Genomic DNA, 22880 nt, shown 5'->3' with positions numbered 1-22880 from the left:
TAAATGAGTAACTATGGTGGGTACTAAGGCCCTGTTCTTTTGGACTTCAAGTCATTTAATTTAAGTTCACTTCAGATCCTATAAGTTGATTCGATTCGATTCGAGATCCTATAAGTTCGATTCAGATCCAATAAGTTGATTCGATTCGAGATCCTATAAATTCGATTCGATTCAGATCTTATAAGTTCGATTCGAGATCCTATAAGTTGATTGATTGAGATCGATCCTATAAGTTGATTCGAGATCTTATACCTCACTTAATTTAAGTTAACTTCAGATCCTATAAGTTAAGTTAAGTTGATTCGATACTATAAGTTGATTCGAGATCCTATAAGTTGATTCGATTCGAGATCCTATAAGTTGATTTGATTCGAGATCCAATAAGTTTAGTTCAGATCCTATAAGTTGATTCGATTGATTCAAATCCTATAAGTTCGATTCGATTCGGATCATATAAGTTTGATCCAAAAAAAGGCGCAAAAAGGTCACATACTCACATCTACAATAAAATAGGTACACTCGTTATAATAAGGTACCAAACGAAAAAAGTCATTTTCAGTCACCATTAATGACTACACAAATATTCTCATTTGGGACGATCGACAAGCTTATAATTGTCATTGTCAACCTGTACCCTAGTGCCTAATAACCTACTCCCTCCATTCAACTCCACAAGGTCATTATCTTTTTTGCACACTATTCACAAACTAACATTCAACTTCAATTTTCTCTCAATACATAAGTGAAAATATATTCATGTGAGATCTTATTTGATTCGTCTTTAAGAGTACATTAAAAATATCTAACTTTTATAAGTTTTGCAAATACGTAACTAAAGATATTTGTCGAGTAAAAGCCGCGTTGACAAACGTGATAAAGCATAATGGCCTTGTGGAGTTGAATGGAGGGAGTATGTTACTATAAGTCGTTCGAGAAGTGGAGTGCTCGACGCGCATCAAAGTGGCGGATATTGTTATTTCCGTGAACTTTTACATTTTTTTGGGTCTAAAATTGTAACGCCCCGTAATTTCGGACCGTTAATATATTTCGAAAATAATTTATTAATCAAATTAAATTTGATATTTAAAGTAATTAAAGTAAAAATAATTCAAAGAAATATAATTTTATTATATTTTGAAGAAAAGTATTTATTTTGATAGTTTCGAAATGTTTAAAAATAGTTTAAACCGTGTAAAACTTTTTATTTCGAAATAAGGGCGTATCGGGGGGAAAGTGACAATTCTTTTGAACGTTGGGTAAACGAAATTGGAAATGGGTCGTATGAATACTCAATTTTCTTGTAATCTCGTGTTTAAAAACTTTGGTCTTGTCGGAATTTGCATTTGACTTACGGTTTTAATTATTATCGAACCGAGTCAAAACCGACTCGAAAAATCCCGACTCGAACTCGACTCCTTCCTTTCCTTCCTCCCTTACCCGGATCCCCTTCCCCTTTTTTTTTTTTTTTTTTTTTTTCTGATTTTCTTACCTTCTTCTTCCTCTATCGTCATTCCCTTGAACCATCAAACCAAAACACCATTTCTACATAAAATCAAGCTAATTTGGCCATAATTTCTTCGTTTCTACTCGGATTTTCACGAAATTTACCTTTCCGGAATCCCCTCGCCGAGATCTACAACTTAGTATGTTCTAATTTAAGTTTTCATTAAGTTGTTTTAAGATGAAATTTCGGTATTTTCGGTATTTGTGCTTATTTATGGTGTTTTTATTGTTTAATTAGGTGAAGATTTGGAAGACGAGTTCGGGGACTCGTATATTGTAGAGGATAGCGGCTAGTTGTTGTTAGGGTTTCGGTTTTGAGGTGCTAATTGCTCATTTTCTAGCTTAAGGTAACATATTTCGAGTTACTCGACGAAAGATCGTCACATGCTTTGTTGTTTTTGTATGTTGGTGATTTTTGTTTGAGTAATAGTTTTCACATGTTAAAATTCGTTGCATGCATGCTTAATTTGTGCCTTTTGTTAGTTTAAATTATCAAAGTTGAATTGGGGACGATTAATTAATGTTCAGACGGTTTTTTACTAAACAAAAATGAAAAAAAATGGTGGTGTAGGGGGACGGCCAGCAGCCGGCAGGCCCACGGCAGCCCACGGCCGGCCTTGGGGTTGACCCGGGTTGGTCCGTGCTTGTTTCGCGGTTTGTCGTACAATAATGGTCATTTCGGGTTAATTAATGTTCTAATTAGTATAAGTAACAAGTGGGTAGTATTTTGAATTGAAGCATACTAGTAACAAAAATTATGTTAATGGTAAAATTGTGCTTAAATTAATAGTTATCACATGTTAGGATAGTTTACAAAATGAAATTGTAATTAATAGGCTCAAAATGAATTTTATAGCGATAATTGTAATGTTTTGTTGATTGTCAAAACCGAGCCTTAGTCCCTTTGATCGATGCGATGTCGATTAATTGAGTGATTGGTCACCGCAATTTGACCCGCACTGTCCGCAGGTGGGGTTGCGGGTAAAAATTCGGTTGAATGATTTAGATAATCGGCCTTTTTCTTGTTTTAGGCCATTTATCAAGCTTTAGTTCACATGTATAGCTTATTGAATTTAATAGTGTCTTGTATTGTAGAAATGGCCCTAGTTTCCCCTAAAGCCTTTAATTTGGTTAATATTGTTAGAATTGGAAATTTGTATTGAGGATTCTGTTGGTTTATCTGCTGAATAGTCATTTATATAGCCTTTCACATGATAGAATGTTAGAATTTATGTTGGTAAGTAGGACTTTTTGCCCTCTTAGGGTTAAGTGGGTGTCTTACTTGACTTGTGCGGTGAGTCTTGTGTGGTGTGGGCTAAAGTATTCAAGCTGGGACTAGGTCCTAGGTGAGTATTTCGGCCTTCATCATAGATAGGTCTTTATAGTCTCTGACGAGTATATGTTCACTGCTTGATAGCCTTTGTGTTCCTGACTAGTGGATTTATATCCAAGTTGGGGCATGACTTCAGTTACTTATTTTGATAGTAAGTGGTCAGCTTAAGTACTAGCCAACCCTTTGATGGACTCCTTAGGGTACTCACTTTGTTTTTAGAAAAATTGTGAGTCTTGGGTGCGGTGGTGTGTATCCGCATGTCTAGGTCTGCGCAGATTTTAGGCTAGGGTTGTGTTGTCTCTTGGCCATGTTTTATTAATATTAACCGCTGAGCCAAGATACCGGTTTCCCTACCTCGTGGTATAGACTCGAGTTACAAAGTGACTATTGACGGTGCTAAGAACTTATGCCTGTCTTTGATATATTGCCCTTTCTTGTTTGATGATTCTATGAATCATAGAAGGTGAGATGCAAGCCGGCTATGGTTGATAGAGTTTGGATTACAATTTGTTATATGTTTCACATGTTAGTTAGTTTGGTCAGTTTAAGGCTCATATGTTAGAATAATTGATAATTGAATTATTTATCATCTTGTTTACATGTTTTACTACATGTTACATTAATTTTGACGATTCGTGGCTGGGAGGACTCGAAGTTACTCCCCACTGAATTGTGGCTTTCGTGTTTGTATAAAATGCGATTGACAGGTTGTTGATGCTTTGTTGGGGTCACAGAAGAGCTAGTGAGCATAAGGAACCTTGGACCTAGTTTGGCTATTCTTTTAGTAAACCTTTCTATTTTGGTTTTGTATATAATTTGAAGGGACATATGTCTCCCTTTTCTATTTTGGTTTGTATCCTTATATTTCCGCGTCTTTAGTTATATATGTAAATTAGTTTGTCAGCTTTTGCAGGGTTTTTGACACTCTTCTTGAGTTGGATTGGTTGTGAATGGTTTAGGAAGAAATTTTTTTGAAATTGCAGGTTTTTGATTAGTTGAACCATTTACAAACATATCCTACCAGTTTTTCTGTAGAATTTACGTATTTAATTAAGGCTAGATCTAAGGGTGTCACAAAAATGCAGTCTAGTAGTGTCCTGATATATTTGACACTTCAAGTGTGACACGCAACACGTGACCAAAGTGAAGTGTTTTTTTTTTTTTTTTTTTTTTTTTGGTCTCACGAAGCGCGCACATAGTCGCATTATAATAAGGGGGAGGGGGGATTCGAACCTGGGACCTATTGTCCACAATACCTCCGTCTTAACCACTAGACTAAGACATCCTTGGTGTTGAAGTAACATACTCCCTCCATTCAACTCCACTTTGCAACTTTCTATTTTGCACACTATTCACAAGCGGACATTCAACTTCAATTTTCTCTCGATATATAAGTGAAAATATATTGATGTGGGATCTTATTTGATTCGTCTTTAAGAGTATATTAAAAATATCTAACTTTTATAATTTTTGCAAATACGCAGCTAATGATATTTATCGTGTAAAAGCTGCGTTGACAAACGTGATAAAAGAAACTTGTAAAGTGGAGTTGAATGGAGGGAGTAGTCAATAACTCCCGCAAATTGCGAAGGGGTATCATACGGTCATAGCATTATCCTCATGTTAGCAATTCAAACTTCAAAGAGTATATCTAAATGACTCAAGATGAACACTTTCTTGTATTTGACCAATTATATATATGAATTAAATTGATTGCAATAAATGTATATTATTATCATTTTCGTACGCCATTTACGTTTTTTTTTCTAATACTACATGGTTATGCCATAAGTTGTGGAATATTTAGTGCATGACTTTCGTAAAACAAAATGTCTAAATTATCGATTTAAATAGATTGTTTGATGACAATCTCAATTATAAAACCGTCTTACGTGATACGCTGATTAATAATATCATAAAACAAATCAATTTCGAATTATTGGTACAAATTTTACTGGCTTTCCGATACATACCCTTTTTCACTTCTACAAGAAAAAATAAGGCCGTCTCACACAATAATTAGTGGCGGAAAAAAGCGCTTAACCACCTCATAAAGTCGTAACACGATCGCTAGATTCCCAGATTTCCTTGGCTGCAACGACACTCTAAACCCCCCCAATTCTTATCTCGATTCCTAAAATTTAGGGTTTCACCTCGATTGTTTTCCCCAATTCGAACTCGATTAACTGAAATCAATCAAGAACAAGCTATGGATTGGGGAACAGTAACTGCAGAAGATCTAATTGATGCATTGAGAGAAGTTGATTGGTCATCACCACCGCGTCCGCTATCGGAATTCTTTTCCCGATTTACTCTTCCTCGATCTTCCGCTAAATGGAACAGTCGCCTCAAATGCAATCTCTACTAGTACGATTTCCTCTTCTTTAATCGATTTCGATCTTCGTAGTTTAATTTCATAGTTTAGTGATCATCTCGATTGAATTGTTCTTTAATCACTGCTGTTTAAAGTGTTTAGTTTAATTATTGCGATGATTTCAGCGATTTCAGCGTATTTTTATGTAGATTAGATAGTTTAGACGAACGATATTGATTGTTAGGGTTTATGTGTTGTGATGATACTCTAGTAATGTTTGTATAGATGTTAGTTACCTGTAGTCAGACAGTGGCGAACCTAGAAAATATTATTTCCGAGTTCCCCTCGAATATAATAATAGTAGCATCAACATTTGAAAAAGATCGGAAGACGGATGTCTTTAAAAACAATCCCTGCAATTGTCAAAAGGATGCCATAAAAGAGTTACTTAGTTAGTATAGACAATAGAATATGAGTATGACAATCTTAGCATAATCGAACCCTCGCTCTAATTACCATAACCCACTAATCGTCATGAATTATCTAGTTACAAGTCAAGCTCTCACCCAACAAGTTATAAGATAGTGAAATTGACTCGAATTCTCATTGAGACATTTCCACGAACACTTTGTATGCATGACAATTAGAAGAGAAATTACTCATGTAGAACTTGCTTGTTCAAACCAATCTACCCAAATTAACCACAGAAGATCCCCCTCCACCCAAGCAATACACTACTCACACATGCTAATGGAAATGAGAACAAAAGATGAGAATTTTAACATGAAAATTAAGAAGAACAAACATAATGTTAAGACAAGTGGGATTAAACCAATAGTGATTAAAGGAGCAAACTTTGATTGAAATAAGGAGGATGAATCTCTTCTACCTTCAAATTGCAACCCACTAATCTAAATGTAAACTAATGAAAATTGTAAATCTTCATTAAATAAAGAGGAATTAAACTAATATGGAAGAAAGATTACAACTTTTATTGAAGGAAATTAAAGAGAGAAATATTAGGGTTCTTGTTACAATAATGAAGGACTAGGAGGGACTAATTATTCGAAACTGAGAGAGTCTAGTCTAATCTAATTGTGTGTCTAAGGTGTGTGTAGAATAAAACTAAGGTAAGTAGTTTACCTTAGCTTAATTCTCTCACACAATTAGAATAATGTAATTCAACTCTTTAGTTTATTCAATATCCACAATTCTCATTAGTTTACATATAGATTAGTGGGTTGTAATTTGAAGGAAGAAGAAATTCATCCTTCTTATTTCAACCAAAGTTTCCACCTTTAATTAATGTTGGTATAATCCTTCTCTTTATTTCTCTTCCTTTCATATGTTTACATGTTTATTGTAGTTTAATTACTTGGCTTATCATTATGTTTGTTCTTATTTTCATGTTAAAGTTTCCATCTTTTGTTCTCAATTTCATTAACATGTTTAAGTAGTGTATTACTTGGGTGGAAGGGGATCTTATGTAGTTAATTTGGGTAGACTATTAGCTTCAACAAATTAGTAATTCATGGGTAATTTCTCTTCTAATTGTCATGCATACAAAGTGTTTTGTGAAAATGTCTCAATGAGAATTCGAGTCAATTTCACTATCTTATAACTTGTTGGGTGAGAGCTTGACTTCTAACTAGATAATTCATGACGATTAGTGGATTATGGGTAATTAGAGCGAGAGTTCGATTATGCTAAGCCCCGGGTTAGTCTCACATCGAGAGGTTGGGACGTACCTTTGAATTTACCTTATTTACTTGTTAATTTGTGCCTTTACTCGATCCTTTCTCTACATGAGTGAACTCGACCACCGTTGCTTCCTTAATTAGTATCTTAATCAATTCGCATGCTTTAGCTGTAGTCTTATTAGTTAGTTTATCATTCACTCAAAGCATTTGTAAGAACTAAACTAGGAATAAAACAATCAATCTAAGAGCCAAACACCGTCTCTGTGGATCGACCTCCTTACCCTACTACATTTATTAGTTTGGTAATGAGTTTTACAAATATTGTTTGTACCGAGGAGTACGACATACTCGGTATCAAAATGGCGCCGTTGCACAAACTTCCAGACCTCAAACTCAAGAAGTCGCAAACAAAGAAATTCAATTTTTATTGTGGAACCAAGAGGTTAGTGGGTGATCCCCTGTGGGATTGGAGCAAACTTCTCGGTCAGTCGTTTAACTCTTTAGAGAGCACTTGACGGGTTTACACTTTACACCAAAAGAAATATTGAAAAAAAAAAAAGTTGAAGCTGTGCACAGCTTTGCTCTCTTGGCCACACATAAAGTTACACCCTAATACTTCGATGGATCAAAATTTTTAGTACATGCCAACATTTTTTTCCCACCTTAAATTTCTTTTAAATGAGTTAATGACCCTGGCTCTTATTGTGTAAAAATAAAGTGGATGAAGTAATATTTACAAAGTTAATATATACACTTTTTTTGTCAGATAATCTAAGGCCTCGTTTGGTTGCCCACCTAATTCATGGGAATTCTAAAATCCCATGAATTGTGGTTTTGGGAGATTGTTTGGTTACCCCATTTTTTATAAAATGGTGGAGTTTCAAACTCCATACGAGTTTCCAACTCCTACATAATGAGGGAATTGAATTACCTACTCCCCTCATGGTCATTGGAAACACCTAGGAAACAAACTCCAGTATGAGCAACCAAACATATTATTGCAATTCATGTGAATTTCGATGTAGGAGTTTAAATCACGTGCATTGCAGATTAACACATGAATTTAATTCCGGTATGAACCAAACGAGGCCTAAGTATATGTCCTTTTCTCACCTGCCCTCCACACTTCTTTGAAAATTGTGCAACTGTTGTGCGATGCCTCTCCCATATCTTGAAATAAACTTTTTGTTACAGTTGAGTTAGGTGTTGGCTGTTTCAAAGCCCTTGACCTTGTGAATTTCGCTGATGTTTATGCTTATATTTTGTATTGGCAGCTACCGGACAAACTACTTCATCATGATCATTGTTATTCTTGGTGAGTGATTTAGGCGTCCAAGCTCTTAAATTGCTTCCCTTTTGTTGAACTTTGGTTTATGATTCTTAGAGTGTATATTGTGTTTTTGTGTATACAGGTCTGGGTTTTCTTCGAAGACCACTTGCTATTGTCGCTGCTGCTTTAACAGCTCTCACCGTTGCATTCTTGAATGACAGGTATCTTATATCTGTTCTTTTTCCTTTTGCATCTAGTTCTTTAAATAATGATTCTCGGAGTGCATGTGTCTTCAATGTTCATGCGGTCAATGGGGGAGATAATCTGGACTTTCAACTCATTTGTTTTTATATATTACCATATTGGATGCTTTGTGTAAAGGGATTCTTTACTCAGTTCTATACTCAAAAACGTATTTTGCCCTCAACTTAGAGAACTTATAAATAGCGATGCTTCTTCACCCTTGCCACTATTTAATTTTTTTTTATTATCATAGATATAGAAATGGGCCAAGTATTTTGAGTGGTCACCGAAATGTGGACAATATAATGGATGGAGAGAATCAGAGAATATATAAATTTATCTTCACAGGCCATTCTACACCTAAGCTTCTTGTTGTATGGCTCAGAAGCTGGTCACTAGACTAAACATATGTTTTGTTAATCGTGTTACTTGTATATGAGTTATATGTTTCTTGCTTCATTTTTTTTCTTTCATCCTCATTACTTATCAATGTTTTTCTCAGTTTTGCTGGTACATTCAGCGAGAAGGTAACAAGAACTGTGAGGCAGTTTTCTCCTCATCTAGCTGCCAAAATGAGGCCTCCACTTACGTGAGTTCATCCTGTCTTACGAAATACTGTTCCAAGTGTAAATGTGTAACAAAACTTTGTTTATTTGTCTGACAAATCCTCCAAATGTACTAGGCCTGTAATTCGTGGCCGTCCTTCAGCTAAAAGGGCCATATACATTTGTGGTCGGCCTCGTTGGATGTTTGTGTTGCTTTTCTCTACTGGTAAGTCAACTCTTTATAGTCTCTTTTATAATCAATGGTAAATAGATTTATTTGAAGGAATACTAACAGTCTCTCTTGCTGTATTGTTTCAGTGAGTTTCCTCCTATGGTTTCTTTCTTGTGGTCTATTGACTGTTCTATGGGCATTTGCAGTCGGACTTCTCGGTAATTTCCGTCTTTTTTTTCTATGTTTTGTCTGTTTATTACTTTAAAGGACTTCAGTGATTATTGATCTTTCTTCTTACTCTTATGTTGTCCTCAGCTACCATTCTACATGCAAGCTGCAGAACTCCCAATCTAAAAGCTCGGTTGAACACATTCCGTGAGGAATTTCGTCAAGTTTGGCGAAACTACAGTGACCTGTAGTTTTCATGCTGTATATAATGTGAGTAGATCATAATTGAGCTTTCTTCAAGATTGTTTTCGTGTTTTGGTATACACATTCTTGCATTAACATGATAGTGCACAATTTTCATCATCTGCGTGTATGGGCAAGCTAAGAGCCCATCTAGTGACGTGAGAGTTATTAATTTTTGTTAGTGATGTTTGTTGGTTCGTGGGGATGCTGCCACAATCATATGAATGTGCTTTCTTGGCGTTCACCTCAAAAAGAAGTGTGGCATTGTTAGTGGCCATTTTACTTCACGTATTTCTAAACCAAAGAGCAAATCTTATGCGCCATTGACTGCTCATGCTTTATTTTGCTTACGCGGTTTGACTTACAAGTTACAGTAACTGCTGATAAGGTGTCATTACCCCAGTCCTGCTAAATAATACGGAGTAGCTTTGTCCTAGAAAAAAAAATTGGCATGTACCAAGTGCTGACATTGCTCCACTATAATGTTTTTGCAACGTCTATTTATTCTAGGATTACGCATTGATTGTGAAGCTGACGATCTTGATTTGCAGAAGAATATATGCGCTGGTTTGCTGGGAAGCAGAGGTATAATCATTGCTGAAAACTCGAAACCATCAGAATGTGGGATTGTAAATTGTCCTGAGCGTCATTTTTTTGATGAGTAGATGCAATGTTGTATAAACACACTTTAGTAGATGCCTCCATTGACAACTTTTGTAGTCATTTTAATGGTGGACTTTATCTCTGTTTTCTCCCGTTTTTTTTTTTTTCCTTTTGGGTCAGTAACATTTCTTGTAGCACTCTTGACCAAAAAAATGTTGAATTATAGTACGTTTTTGGTGCTGTAAATGCTTAATGGCACTGTAACCAATCTGCGTATGGTTAATCAAAATGTCCTGGTTGACGACAATAGATTTGTGGCTATTCGTATTTGCAAATTACAATAGGCAAATAGTTCATATTCAGAGTATTTTTCTCAACTGAGTATTACTTACTATAAATGGTGGAGGCAAGCTGCATGAAGCAGCAAACCCTAAACTTCAAACTTAAAACCAAAGTACAAAATTTCAGGAGGAAAAAATAAAGGACGTGTTTTTTCACATACGGATTTTACTCTTTCACATACGATTTTTACAATATTACCCTTGTCATTTTTCATTCCCTCACCCAATTAATTTTTTCCTCTCCTCCCTCATCTCCCATCACCACCTCCGTTCACCATTTCCGGTCACCTCCTCCGATCAGTCGCATACAAACGATTAAAAAATGCATGAACAATAACAAGCAAAAGTTAAATCCATTTATCGCACCGTCAAATTGCTAGGCAATTAATCCTTTCATTAACAAGCTCATAATCATATCAGTACAAACATGCATCGTTGTGCATCATCGCCAAACCGACAACCCCCAACCGACAACCCGACTCCGACACCAAACCAATCGCAGCATCCGTATTCGATTAAGCCGTCGTCTTTCCTCACCATCACACCACCGTCACCGCACCACCCTTAGCCACCACGCCCAGAGCAACCATCAACCACCCTAACCACCGTGCCTTTCACCACCCATAAACCCTAACTAATAATAATTGTTTTGCATATTAATTTCACTAAAAAGTAAACCTAATAATTTGAATAAGACGTATTAATAATTGCTAAAAACGAAAATTACTTCACTAATCGAAGAATTATAATCCATTGTTCAAGTTTTTAAATTAGTTAGATTGGATTTTAGGTAAAGTGTACATAAGAGTTAATTTGATTATTATTTTGGAAAAGGGTATAGTATGGAAACTTTATGAAAAAATGTATGTGAAAGAGTAAAGTATGTATGTGAAAAAGTAATTCCGAAAAATAACCACCGGAATACAAGGGCCCTAGTAAGACGATCCTTAAATTGAGATGCTCTCTCCAATGTTTGTTCGTATAGCCATCGTACCACAACCTTCATTCAAGTCTTTCGCCTAAACACGATCAGTTTCTTTTGATTCGTTAACAAAGACCAAAAAAAAAAATTTGAATTAGAATGATACACTTCTTCCCTAATTTTGAAGATTTAACTCGAGACCAGTTTAAAATGCGGTCTAGATTACTCCTATGAACTCTGAGTTACTAGATACAACACACATGCAAGTGATGCAACCAGGAAAAAAGAAATAACATACGACGTTTAACCAACCCGTTTTTGCAAAAGCACATACTAAAATAGAGCATTACACAACCATCAGAAAAACATAAGACAAAAAGTGGCGCGAGTTTTAACATCACAAAAAACAATATTTTGTTGGTCACTCTACACCATTAACACTTCAACTGGAACTATTAGAAGGTCCGGGCCCCAGCAACAAAGGCGCTTCTTTCTTCTCGGGCTCAGAAGGCTGCTCGGGTTCTCGCTTTGCAGCCCAAGCCCTAAGAGGTGGCTCAAACAGTTTTCCTGCCACATCTGGTGGAAGCTCATCATCCTCCTCACCAGGAAGAACGAGGAGACCCTTCTCCCCAAGGGAAGAAGGTTCATTATAGAAAGCCCTCCAAAGTGTGTCCACAAGATGCCTCTCTTCTTTGTTTGCACCTAATTCCTCTTTTGACATGGCGCTTATGCCTTGTATACGTTCTTCGAGAAGTTTCTTCATTTTCCCATCTTCATCCGCAAAGCTCCCAGGCATGTCATCGGGTTTTCCACGGACAAGTTCTAGTATACCTTGCATGGCCGCTTCTCTTATGGTCGCATCTTCATTAGAAGCAAGGTGCATCATGATACGAGGGAATCCGAGTTCAGTAACAACAGTACAGTCTGCTTGGTTTTCCTTTAGAAGATAATGGAGCAAACTTAGGGCTTTCCTGTAAAAATGAGCGGTTGACAGTGAGAGCAAGGTCCTCTAAAATGAGCCGTTCACTAAAATGGCTTATGAAATTATAGACGCATGCAGTTTTGGTAATACTATTAGTCTATTACCGCATTTTGTACCATGGCTACAACAAGAAAAAGTTATAAAAGCAAGTATAGAGGGTATGCAAACGAAAAAGTGACAAAGTCGAAGGAAAGGAAAGCAAAAAAAGCCACAAGCGTAGCAAAAGGTAAATGTAATGTGCTTGCATAAAACCAAAATGGAAGAAAAAGCGGAGGTGCACCGAGAAGTTATAAAAGTGAAAAAAAAAAGTAGGACCTAAGGATATGCAAATTCACATGTATGTCAGTATTTCTCAAGTAAAATAGTAAACGCGTCACCCAAGTAAGAGTTAGTACCTTTGAAATCGTACACTGTCAGAGCTCAAAGCGTCTTTCAATGCTGCATACCCATTTGCAAGACGGAATGCTGCAATTCCAGGCTTATTATGGCGAATTAAAGCTGCAAGCCACCACATTAATCACTGTAAATATTGTACCCAGGGCAAAAAAAAAAGCACAGATGCCATAATTTTACGTAATGTATCACTGTAAGAAAGAAAGAGCAGCATACTCACATGATATCGCACCAAGTGCCTGTGTACGAACATGCATATCAGGGTCTGAAGTGAAGTTTGTAAGAAGTGGTTCAAACCCGTTAGCTTCCATTACTAGTTGCTGACTCTTTGGATTATTCTGGACAACAGTTGTCACCACATCTGCCGCCTTTGCTCTAATATTAGCATGTCGATTCTTCAGATACCCAAGAAGAGGGCCCAATCCACCAATTGAATATAGATCTGCCATACAAAATATAAATCTATTGCTTAGACTAAAAAGAACCCGATTTGAAGATTGCAGACATTGTTAATATCAAGATAATCTCACAACTAGTTTGCCTACATATATATGAAAACAGTACAGCGAGAGTGCACGACCTTTCTGAAAAGGTAAAAAATATAATTACACGGGCACTTCTCTTATGATTACTTGAGCTGCCTCAGATATTATATAGGAAATTTTCTAACACCACACTTGATACAGCCAGCAACCAAATCCCATTGAGGCGAAGGGAAAGAGTCCAGAACGAGCAACACTCTCGATAGGCTAAAAGAAGCTAAATTTTGGGCCGAAGCTCACCAAGTCACTAGTATCTTTAGGCACTATCATTCCAAGAGGTTTATTTATGACTAAAGAAATCCACCATAAACTTTCATAGCATTAAATCACAGCAGTTTGAGGAAGGCCGACTCTCCCAGGGCAAAAGCCAAAGGAAGAAACAACACAATATAATTGTCTAAAGAAACACTCGAGTTTTCAACAGATTGGATTAGGCCCAAGGAAGATCACTATATGGGAGACTGAGCGGCATGTGGTAGAAAAGTAGACAGAGGTTAGCCCACAATTACACAGAAAATATCCAGGGCAAGCTCTAACGTCTAGATAAGACCGTGGGAGTACTAACTGTAATTGTATGAACTTACCCTAGCACTTAAACATACAACTTACCCTTATATTTGTGCACCTATGAAACGAAAACTAACAGCTACTTGCCTCGCATCAAAAAGAAGCATAACATGAAACTACAATTTCTCGGACATGACGTGTTACTTAGAAAGCACAAGAAAAAAAGAAGAAAAAAAATGCACATTAACCAAGCCTTGAACAAAGATGTGGGGAACATTCATGGTCGTTTGAACTTACCATTTGCCATATCAATCGACTCCACATGCTCTTGTAGCTCATCCAACATGTCTTAACAAAAACAGCACCAAGAATAAGTTAGTCACACACTCATTTAATACTTGCCAAGTTAATGCACCAAGGCAAAAATCAAATGTTTGTGATGTGCAATACCTTCAATTTCAGTGGGAGTTACTCCTTGAGACTCCAAAACTTCCTCTGGAGTTTGCATAACTAGGCTGATCTCTTTCATGCGCTTCACTACGTCAATAGTCTGAGACTGCATAGCTTCCATGAACCACCTCCGGTCCTCCTCGCTGGTAGACACAGATAAAAGAAAGGTTATGTATGCTGAGCAAGTTACTTGGTTAAATTCTATGCCATTAATGACTACAATCAGTTACTTGATACGAAAGGAAATAGTTCAACGGAGTATGGAGCTCTTGTCAAGTAACCGGTGGCACAAAATGCTCTATTAGCATTAGCTTAATGAGTTTCACATGTTTCTAAATCAACAGATACATCATACATCTATATTAATTTTTCCATGAGTTACGTGCCCTCGATGAGACAGAATTACCAAAAGTAAGTAATAAAATTTAGTAAAATTCACTTAGATATGTAGCTCAACATAAGTAATTTCTTTTGTTCACGCTGCCTACAAACAAAAGACCATCAAATCACTCCCGCCATTGGTTTTTGCATAACTTAATATGCCATAGTCCATAGTAGAGAGTAGAGACCACCGTATACCATTAAAACCTAACGTCTGATAAGATTTTCTCCACAATGTCACCCAACTCTAGATCAAAATATCATGATCATTCCCGCGTATCACTTAATATCAATACAACTATACAAGCAAGAGCTTCTACTTAGCAAAGCTGAATCTTGCTTCCCCGTCCTCATTTTCTTGTTGATGCTTATATTAAATCACCAAATGATTGCAACGTTAATCAATATTCAATAGTCTAATACATATTCTCTCAAAAACGCATACAAATTTGCTACGGAATACTTTGTTCAACTATAGCAATAAATCACCTTTAACATTTACTCCCACAGAAATATTGCAACTTTGATCAAAATTCTCGTATTATACTATCCCGGACCCTGCTATTAGCCTCATACATTATTTATTTCTCAAAACACAACGCAAATTTGCTCCCTTATTCATCTAAACCAACAGCTCACCATCAACATTGTTTCCAAACCTTCAACCCGGACATTGCAACTTTAATCAATAATTTCATATGTTACCACCCTGCTATTATAGCCTAATACAATGGTTCTCAAAACCACAATACAAATTTGCTCCCTTATTCAACTACAACGAATAACTTTCAACATTGTTTCTGCCCAAAGATAGCAACTTTAATCAATAATCTTCATATGTTGTTACGCTGCTATTAGCCTAATACACTGTTTCTCAAAACCCGATCCAAATTTGATCCCTTACTCAACTACAAGTCTACAACAACAAATCACCTTCAACATTGCAAGCACCCAAAGATAGCAACTGTAATGAATAATCTTCATATTTTGCTACACAGCGATTAGCAAGATACATTATTTCTCGAAACTCCATACAAAATTGCAACGTTAATAAACCATAGAAACAACTCGCTTCGAGACTTTCCACCAAAGGTTGCAACTTTAATCAACAATCTTCATAATTTACGGGGTACGACGCTACTAATAGCATCACACTTCCACTATTCCATTTGATTGTATACGAATTTCAAACTACACGGTTTCTCAAAACCCCAAACTAATTTCTCCCTAATTCAACTACAACAACAAATCATATAAACCCTAATTTTGCATACCAATAAAATTCTACAACAAATTCAACAAAGTAATGATTTTTAGGTTAAACCCACATGAAATACGGCGAATAATTACAAACCCAGATTAAAAAAATCACAAAATCATACAAAAAACAACAAAAATTGCCAAAAATATGTTGAATTAAATTAAAGGGGAAACCTGAGTTGACGCTGAGGTAAAGTACCATCAGTATGCGAAAGACTCCATTTGAGAAGACCTTCCCAGTTGGGTTTATCTTGGTTCATGTTTGAAGGTTGAATTAGTGACAACAATGGCGGATTTTGATGAGGTTTTTAGAGAGAAATTGTGATTTTAATATCGATATTTAGGCGGCCGGATTATATATAGTCTCAATCAAGTTATGAACTACTCGTTGTATGAAAGGAAATTTCGAGATTGTACTAGATCCTTCTATAATCCTTCTATATATATATGTCGACCAGGTAGGAGTAGCCTGCCAAATCAGGTTAATTGGTTCGGATGCGGCTCGGGTTATTTTAGGAAATTCGAATTGCAGTTAATAAAAAAAAGTTGGGAGTTGTTTTTAGTTTGGGTGATTATTAGATGTGTTATTATCAACTTATTTAGAATAGACAATATGAAAAGAAATAATGTTGAAAACACGATATTTTGTTATCGATTTAACGACAGTGCTCGATTATTATTATTATTATTATTATTATTATTATGATGATGATTATGTTTATGTTTAGTTTGTTTATTTAGATTTGTTCAGAAAATCTTAATCCAAATGGATTAGATAGGATAAAAGCCAATAACTTTGAGTTTGCAGAGTGGTGAAATTAAAGGTCTAGTTTGACAAAGTTCATCGTCAACAACACAAATCAAGAGTGAGTCTCTTATCTACAAATTTTTTCCCAAACATTGTTACTCTCTAATTTAGTTCTGAGTAAAGGTGGGTAATGGAACAACCCGACCCCAAACATGGACCGAAAGTGGTGACACACAATAAATCATTAGGTTGTGTATTTGACTCCCACACCAATGCTAGTCTTTTTGAGTGCATTTTGCTAGGAGGTCACACATCTTAAAATTATTGCGCAACAACTACGTGTAACTGTGGAGTTCTTATTGTGAACATCTACACCAAGCGGGCCAAATCTTAGGAGTATGTCGGGTTAGTCAAATGAGTTCAAATTAGACTTTACTGTGACTTGTTGAAGTGTTGGGGATAGGATGAGTATTTGAGTTCATGCATAATTTCTTAGAAGGTTAAAACAAGCAAAATATTCAATCAAAGTTTTGAGTTAGGGTCGGTTGTAGAAGAGTTAGAGCTAAGGTTGGGTAGACAAAATTTAATCATAAATTAATTTAAATTAGATTAAATTCAAATGGGTTAAATTTCAGTCTAAATCAAACGGGTCAAATGAGTTGGGTTTTACCCACCCTACTCCACCACCAAGTATATCTTTTGTACTCCTTAAAATTCATTTAAAATTCTTGACAAGTACCACACTCCACACTTTAAGTTTGTACAAGAAAAATAAAGGTGCAAGTTTGAGAGAGTCATCATTCATAAAACATAAGCAACACAAACACACACACTCCTACAAACTATTTTCCCAAAACTCTCCTCTTCCTCCTCCATCCTCCACTCACATTCGAGTATCAACCGTCGACAACAGTGCCTAATCTCCGCCTCAATTCAAATGAACTCAACTGGGTACACCTACTGGTGCAACACATGCGACCAATTCATAACACTCCACACCCACCACTTCTCCCTTTGTCCACTCTGCTCCTCCTCCCTTTCCCCCATCTCCCCTCCTCCTCCTCCTCAACCCGAACCCGACACGGTCTCCGACTTCCTCATCACCTCCCCCATCCACCACCTTCTTCACCAACTCGGCAGGGCCGCTGTAGACATTAACAGCGGCCCTGCAGCTAAATCAGCCATCAACACCATTCCCCTGTTCAAAATTGGCAACTCTCAGCTACTTTTCCAGTCTCATTGCGCTGTTTGTAAGGAAATCTTTGATTTCGGCGATGAAGTAAGGGAGTTGCCGTGTCGCCACGTGTACCATCCGGGCTGTATTCTGCCTTGGTTGTTGCGGAGCAATTCTTGCCCTGTTTGCCGGTTCAAGCTGCCTACTGAACTCAACCCGGACCCGAACCCGAACCCGGATTTGAGTTCTGAGGAGGAGAGGGTTGGGTTGAGGATATGGAGATTACCAGGTGGCGGCTACGCGGTTGGGAGGTTTAATGGCGGTGAAGAGGAAGCGGAAAGGGAAAGGGAGTTTCCGGTGGTTTATACCGAGACGGACGATGGCCGTGGCGGTGCGAGGAGGGTGTCGTGGCCGAGTAGAGTGCGGAGGAGGAATCGAGGGAGGTCGGGTTTGGGTCGGGTTTTGAATGGGTTATTGTCGTTGTTTCGACGTAAAAGTGAGAGTCCAGCTTAGTACTTCGTATACAATTTAATAGAACAGATGAAGTATAGTCGATCTACTTTTGTAAAGTTAAAAGTGTGTCAATAAATGAAAAATGAATTTGATATGCAATAAATGTGATTATTATTATTATTATTTGTATGAAATTGAATCATTCACTAATTAATCAAAGTTATCGAAAATGTCTTAGTCTATTGGTTAAGATGGAGGTATTGCGGACAATAGGTCCTAGGTTCAACCCCCCCTCCCCATTGTAATGCGACTAAGTGCGCGCGTCGATTGACAATAAAAAAAAAATTAATCAAAGTTAATTTCTTCCACAAAATCATTATGTTTGGTTGTGATTTCATTGATCATCAATTGCAATTTTAAGTTTTGATTTACCCGGTGGAGCCTGTGGAGCATTACTTGTTTTTTTTCGTAGCATTTTTCGAGTGTGCGTGACAATGCTTGTAACATAATATTGTTTGGCTGCAAATGTTGGACGCAACATGGTTGAACTAAAATGAAATCTTAGTGTATAGGGTGTCATGTTGTAAGCGCGCATTAATTGTAGTGTCGTAGAAGTTGGACTCGGAAAAATGGTTCGGTCATGTTCACACAAAGGGACGGAAGGGGGGCGAAAAAGACGATGACTTTACAAAAAATAAATTCACAATTTACTACTCTGTATTAGTCAAAATTCTTCTCACATACCGTGAAATGAACCGAACGAAGGAAGCAGTTGTTGTCATTACTATTATTCGTATTATTATAGAGTGCTCGAGAAGCAGATGACAATTAGTATAGTCGGTAAAGTCATGAGAGGTGATACCATAACCTGATTCAAATCCCGTCAGCAGCAAATTCCCCCTTTGACTTCCTTTAGACCAAAAAATAGAGTGGTGGAGAAAGCATGATTAGAATGAGCAAGAAATGCTTGAATCACAACACATGTTCAACTAAAATGTGAATATTCTATGGCATATTACGCAAGAACTTAAAGTGAAAAGAATTGGAATACAATAAGCGATTCCTAGCCGAACAATAGTCATGCTGCAGCTAAATAATTGCACGTCCGCAGGTAGAATATGTCTATAGATCCTCTCTAGTGTGTCATTTTACAACTAACATAATCAACTTTAATGATGTGACTTCACCTATTTGCGTTAGAGGGAGTATATTCACAAATTCAAAGTTGCTTCATTTCTTTACGTTTTATGTGTGTCACATGAATTTATAATCGTCAAAATAAATGTGCTTTTGGAATCATGGCTTACATCACTCCACTTTCATGCTTCCAGGTTTCGACTAAAGGTGATAATGACACGAGACAGCACGTGAATAACATTTACGACTTACAAGTAATTCTTAAAAATAAAATAATCTAATAAAAAAAATCGAGTATTAAGTGTAGTGGAGACATATTTACAGTAGTGGGTTGGGTGGGGCCGATCCAAACTAGATTAAACCTAAACGCAACCTGGTCGGCTTACAGGATAATGACACGAGACAGTACGTGAATAACATTAATGCTTAGACTGATTTTTGAAGACTGTATCCAGACTTAAGCTATCTATTACATTTCTTCATTTTGTAGGCCTCCTGATGTGTTCACCTGTCTAATTGTGGGAGTATGACAGTTCCTGTAACCTGTTTTTTGGGGTGGTTTCGTATGATTATTGAAAGCTGTGCAAATCAGTCGTGCTCCCTTCGCTGCAAGCAATGTATTCCGCAACACATCAGCAGATAATGAATAGGAATACCAATTTATTCTAAGATTTCAGATGTGTAAGATGAGAAAGTCAGTAATTCAGCAAGCTGCATATATAACCTATTTAGTTCATGATTTCCGTAGGCAGAGAAATCATACATAAATCCTTTTCTCAGGGCTTACATTACCAAAGTTAGACGATGACAAAAGACGGTAAAACTAACACAGCTACTCACTCCAGTTATATTATAACCAAGTTCTGTTTTACTAATTAGAGTAATTACTGTAGTTCAATGCTATTAACTGATTAATGACAAAAGTAACTGTATCCACTATTAGATGCAAGTCAAGTAGGTTTATAAACTGACGTAGCCGAAATCATCCTCTCCAGCCTACTCATCCTCGATTCATACTCAACACAACGGGCTGCAAACGATTTCTGATCAGACTTATCCATCACTGGCAGGCTGACAGCCACAGGACCATCAACTGGATCCCGACATAATGCTTCAGCTGGTTCATCGTTACTAGCCACTCTGATTAAAGTTCCACTACATTCAGTTGGTGTTCCAATTTCATTCTCCAAGTTCTGATGTTTTGAAGCTGACTGTGAACAAGCAGAAGTCATTGCAGCACATCCTTGCTTTCTTTCACCAAGCATTTCATTTTCAGCCAGTTCCATACCACCGCCTTCTTCCTGATCTATGCTTCTATTCAGCTCAATATCTTCATCGCCTTCCTCCATACCAACATTTTCAACAATTATTGCTTTAAGCTCATCACATCTATCAAAAATTTTGGCTATTTTCTTCACTCTTTTCCTAGTTCTCAACTTCCTTTTACTTCCTACAAGCGCCATTTCTTCTTGTGCGAATCTTTTCCTCCACCAATCAAAGTACCTAGACGTAATATCTCCTTCATGTAATCGAGGAGGCAGGTACATTTTCAAACCCTCAAAATCCATCCTATATCCAACCTCATCAAGTGTATAGCTGCTAGACTTCGGAATATCCTGATCAAACCCGAATTGGAGAGCAACCCTATGAGGATTATAATTCTCAACACAATCCAATCCGTTCAACTGGCCAACCATCAAACACCTAGCAAATAACTTCCACTCCTCATCAGAATCCACGACTACCCACATCCCCGAATTGACATAAAACCTCGGTAATGACCAGTTTTCAATAGACATGCCATATGGGCGCCATCGAAAATTCTCCCTAGCTGAGTCTAGACACATCTTTACATCATCAATGTCGTCACATAATTTCCTGGCATGACTTTCCCAACGCGCTAATCTAACCTCTCCACAATCCATCATCCTAGGGACCGGTCCTAGCAATGGAAACCTCTCCCATGCCCAAACCTGAACTAAATGCAATGGTGATGACACAAACAATCTACTACCATCATCACCACCACTCAAAATTTCCTTTTTCAACAAGGTCAGCTCACTATAAATGGAAGCTAAAACAACAGGACCAAAAGCGAGTTTAGCTCCACAACAAATCCTGGCCGACATCACGAAAACTGCCTGCGAAATTGACGAGGTATTCTTACCAGGAAAAACATGCCTGACAAGCCAAAGACATAGAAAACCAGCATACTGATCTATTTCATCAGCACACCCCATAAAATACTCTTCCCATCTTAAATGAGACAAATTATTACCATTTTCTTTTAATTTTCGACACGACATTATCAACTTATTCTTAACCTTCTCAACATCTTTTCCCAAATCCGAGCTACTGCTCAAAACAGAAACACCCAAAGGCGAAAAACCACCTAAGACAAAAACATCCTCTAATGTAATAGTAGCCTCACCCCATGGAAATACAAATGTGTTAGTCTCAGGACACCATTTTTCAACCAAGCTATAAATAAGGTCATTAATTTTCGCAATGTGATAAGTAGAGCAGTTAATAGCATCAAAGATACCGGCTTTTCGCCACGCTGGCTCTTGGGTTTGTCTCAATTTTTCCACCCATGTTTGCCATCCTTTATAGGGGGTTGAACGGCAAAGAAAAATAACATTCGGTCGTGACGACGATGAAAAAGATTGAATCTTTGGAAGTTTGGGTGGTAATTCATTGAGATTTAAAGAGGGTTTTAGAAAATAACCTGTTCTTTTTGTTGGGTTTTGTTCAGCTTCATTAGAAGTAGTAGGATCAATCATGAGCTCAACTCTTTCTTCAATAATGGTTGTTTCTGAGGATTCTTGTTCTGCCATTGTTGGTTCTTATGTGGACGGAAGCTCCGGAATGTTCAGGGAAAATGGCAAATTTCTATATCGGAATACTCTGAAACTTTGTGTTCTATGAGGGTAGGAAGCATGATACTCCAAAAGGAGTTATAAAAAAGATAAAATTAAAAAAAATACTCCCTCCTATTCTCTATTTTCTTCCCTATTTCCTAAAACGGATTATTCAGGTTTTCTTCCCCTTTCTTTTTTTGGAAACTTTTAATCTTATTTTATTCATTCCTCTCTCCTATCACCAAACCCCACCCAACTCACAATTTCTTATTTAATTCATAATTATTCATTTCTCTCTCCTATCACCAAACCCCACCCAACTCACAATTCCTTATTTTATTCATTCCTCTCTCCTATCACCAAACCCCACCCAATTCACAATTCATATTTTATTCACTTCCTTAAATATTGTGCCCCATCCAAAGGGGAAGAAAAAGAAGAATAGGAGGGAGTAGTTAACTGCCCAGTACATGAATAACTACCCACTACTTATTCTAGGTTTCTTTTTCTTTTCCAAATTACTCAACTTATCAATTTTAAAATCATATCAAATTCATCAAATTTATAGTTTTATCTAGTCGTACTTAAATTTGCGAAGTTAATAGTTGATAATCATTAAATGAAACCACCAAAGA

The 22880-nt window shown here is 37.0% G+C and overlaps 3 protein-coding genes and 1 long non-coding RNA gene across 6 annotated transcripts; 2 read left to right on the top strand and 2 right to left on the bottom strand.

The window, feature by feature from the left end:
• The first annotated feature begins 1476 nt into the window (after positions 1–1476).
• Positions 1477–3878, top strand: LOC141647717 (uncharacterized). Its single transcript, XR_012545806.1, has 3 exons — positions 1477–1643; positions 1742–1850; positions 3544–3878. It is a non-coding gene; the product is annotated as an uncharacterized LOC141647717 (long non-coding RNA).
• Positions 3879–4854: 976 nt separating this feature from the next.
• Positions 4855–10401, top strand: LOC141595237 (PRA1 family protein A1). Of its 2 annotated transcripts, none has more exons than XM_074415204.1 (8): positions 4855–5203; positions 8125–8165; positions 8263–8341; positions 8866–8952; positions 9046–9134; positions 9227–9298; positions 9396–9518; positions 10043–10401. In XM_074415204.1, exons 1-7 carry the CDS (start codon positions 5046–5048, stop codon positions 9497–9499), a joined length of 630 nt encoding a protein of 209 aa, XP_074271305.1. In that variant the 5' UTR covers positions 4855–5045; the 3' UTR covers positions 9500–9518; positions 10043–10401. The 2 variants fall into 2 exon arrangements, with proteins under 2 accessions (XP_074271305.1, XP_074271307.1); XM_074415206.1 differs by having other exon boundaries at positions 4858–5203; positions 10002–10401.
• A 1226-nt stretch (positions 10402–11627) lies between these two features.
• On the bottom strand, positions 11628–16328 carry LOC141595242 (hsp70 nucleotide exchange factor fes1). Its single transcript, XM_074415212.1, has 6 exons — positions 16047–16328; positions 14232–14374; positions 14079–14129; positions 12953–13174; positions 12735–12837; positions 11628–12328 (listed from the first exon to the last, which is right to left on the bottom strand). The coding sequence occupies exons 1-6, from the start codon at positions 16130–16132 to the stop codon at positions 11800–11802; spliced, it is 1134 nt and encodes a 377-aa protein (XP_074271313.1). The 5' UTR covers positions 16133–16328; the 3' UTR covers positions 11628–11799.
• Positions 16329–20062: 3734 nt separating this feature from the next.
• LOC141595223 (uncharacterized) lies at positions 20063–22356 on the bottom strand. Of its 2 annotated transcripts, XM_074415199.1 has the most exons (2): positions 22113–22353; positions 20063–21525 (listed from the first exon to the last, which is right to left on the bottom strand). In XM_074415199.1, the coding sequence occupies exons 1-2, from the start codon at positions 22143–22145 to the stop codon at positions 20335–20337; spliced, it is 1224 nt and encodes a 407-aa protein (XP_074271300.1). In that variant the 5' UTR covers positions 22146–22353; the 3' UTR covers positions 20063–20334. The 2 variants fall into 2 exon arrangements, with proteins under 2 accessions (XP_074271300.1, XP_074271294.1); XM_074415193.1 differs by having other exon boundaries at positions 20063–22356.
• Between the last annotated feature and the right edge of the window lie 524 nt (positions 22357–22880).

Source organism: Silene latifolia, chromosome 1 (genome assembly GCF_048544455.1).
Source record: "Silene latifolia isolate original U9 population chromosome 1, ASM4854445v1, whole genome shotgun sequence".
Lineage (NCBI taxonomy): Eukaryota > Viridiplantae > Streptophyta > Magnoliopsida > Caryophyllales > Caryophyllaceae > Silene > Silene latifolia.
This window is presented reverse-complemented; position numbering and strand designations above follow the sequence as displayed.

Coding starts and splice junctions, on each gene's coding strand:
- LOC141595237 (XM_074415204.1), top strand. CDS start 5,046: ATGGATTGGGGAACAGTAACTGCAGAAGATCTAATTGATGCATTGAGA. Junction 9,135..9,226: donor TGTGTTGCTTTTCTCTACTG/GTAAGTCAACTC, acceptor GTATTGTTTCAG/TGAGTTTCCTCCTATGGTTT. Junction 9,299..9,395: donor ATTTGCAGTCGGACTTCTCG/GTAATTTCCGTC, acceptor TGTTGTCCTCAG/CTACCATTCTACATGCAAGC.
- LOC141595242 (XM_074415212.1), bottom strand. CDS start 16,132: ATGAACCAAGATAAACCCAACTGGGAAGGTCTTCTCAAATGGAGTCTT. Junction 14,130..14,231: donor AACTCCCACTGAAATTGAAG/GTATTGCACATC, acceptor GTTTTTGTTAAG/ACATGTTGGATGAGCTACAA. Junction 12,329..12,734: donor GACAGTGTACGATTTCAAAG/GTACTAACTCTT, acceptor TCATTTTTACAG/GAAAGCCCTAAGTTTGCTCC.
- LOC141595223 (XM_074415193.1), bottom strand. CDS start 22,221: ATGGCAGAACAAGAATCCTCAGAAACAACCATTATTGAAGAAAGAGTT.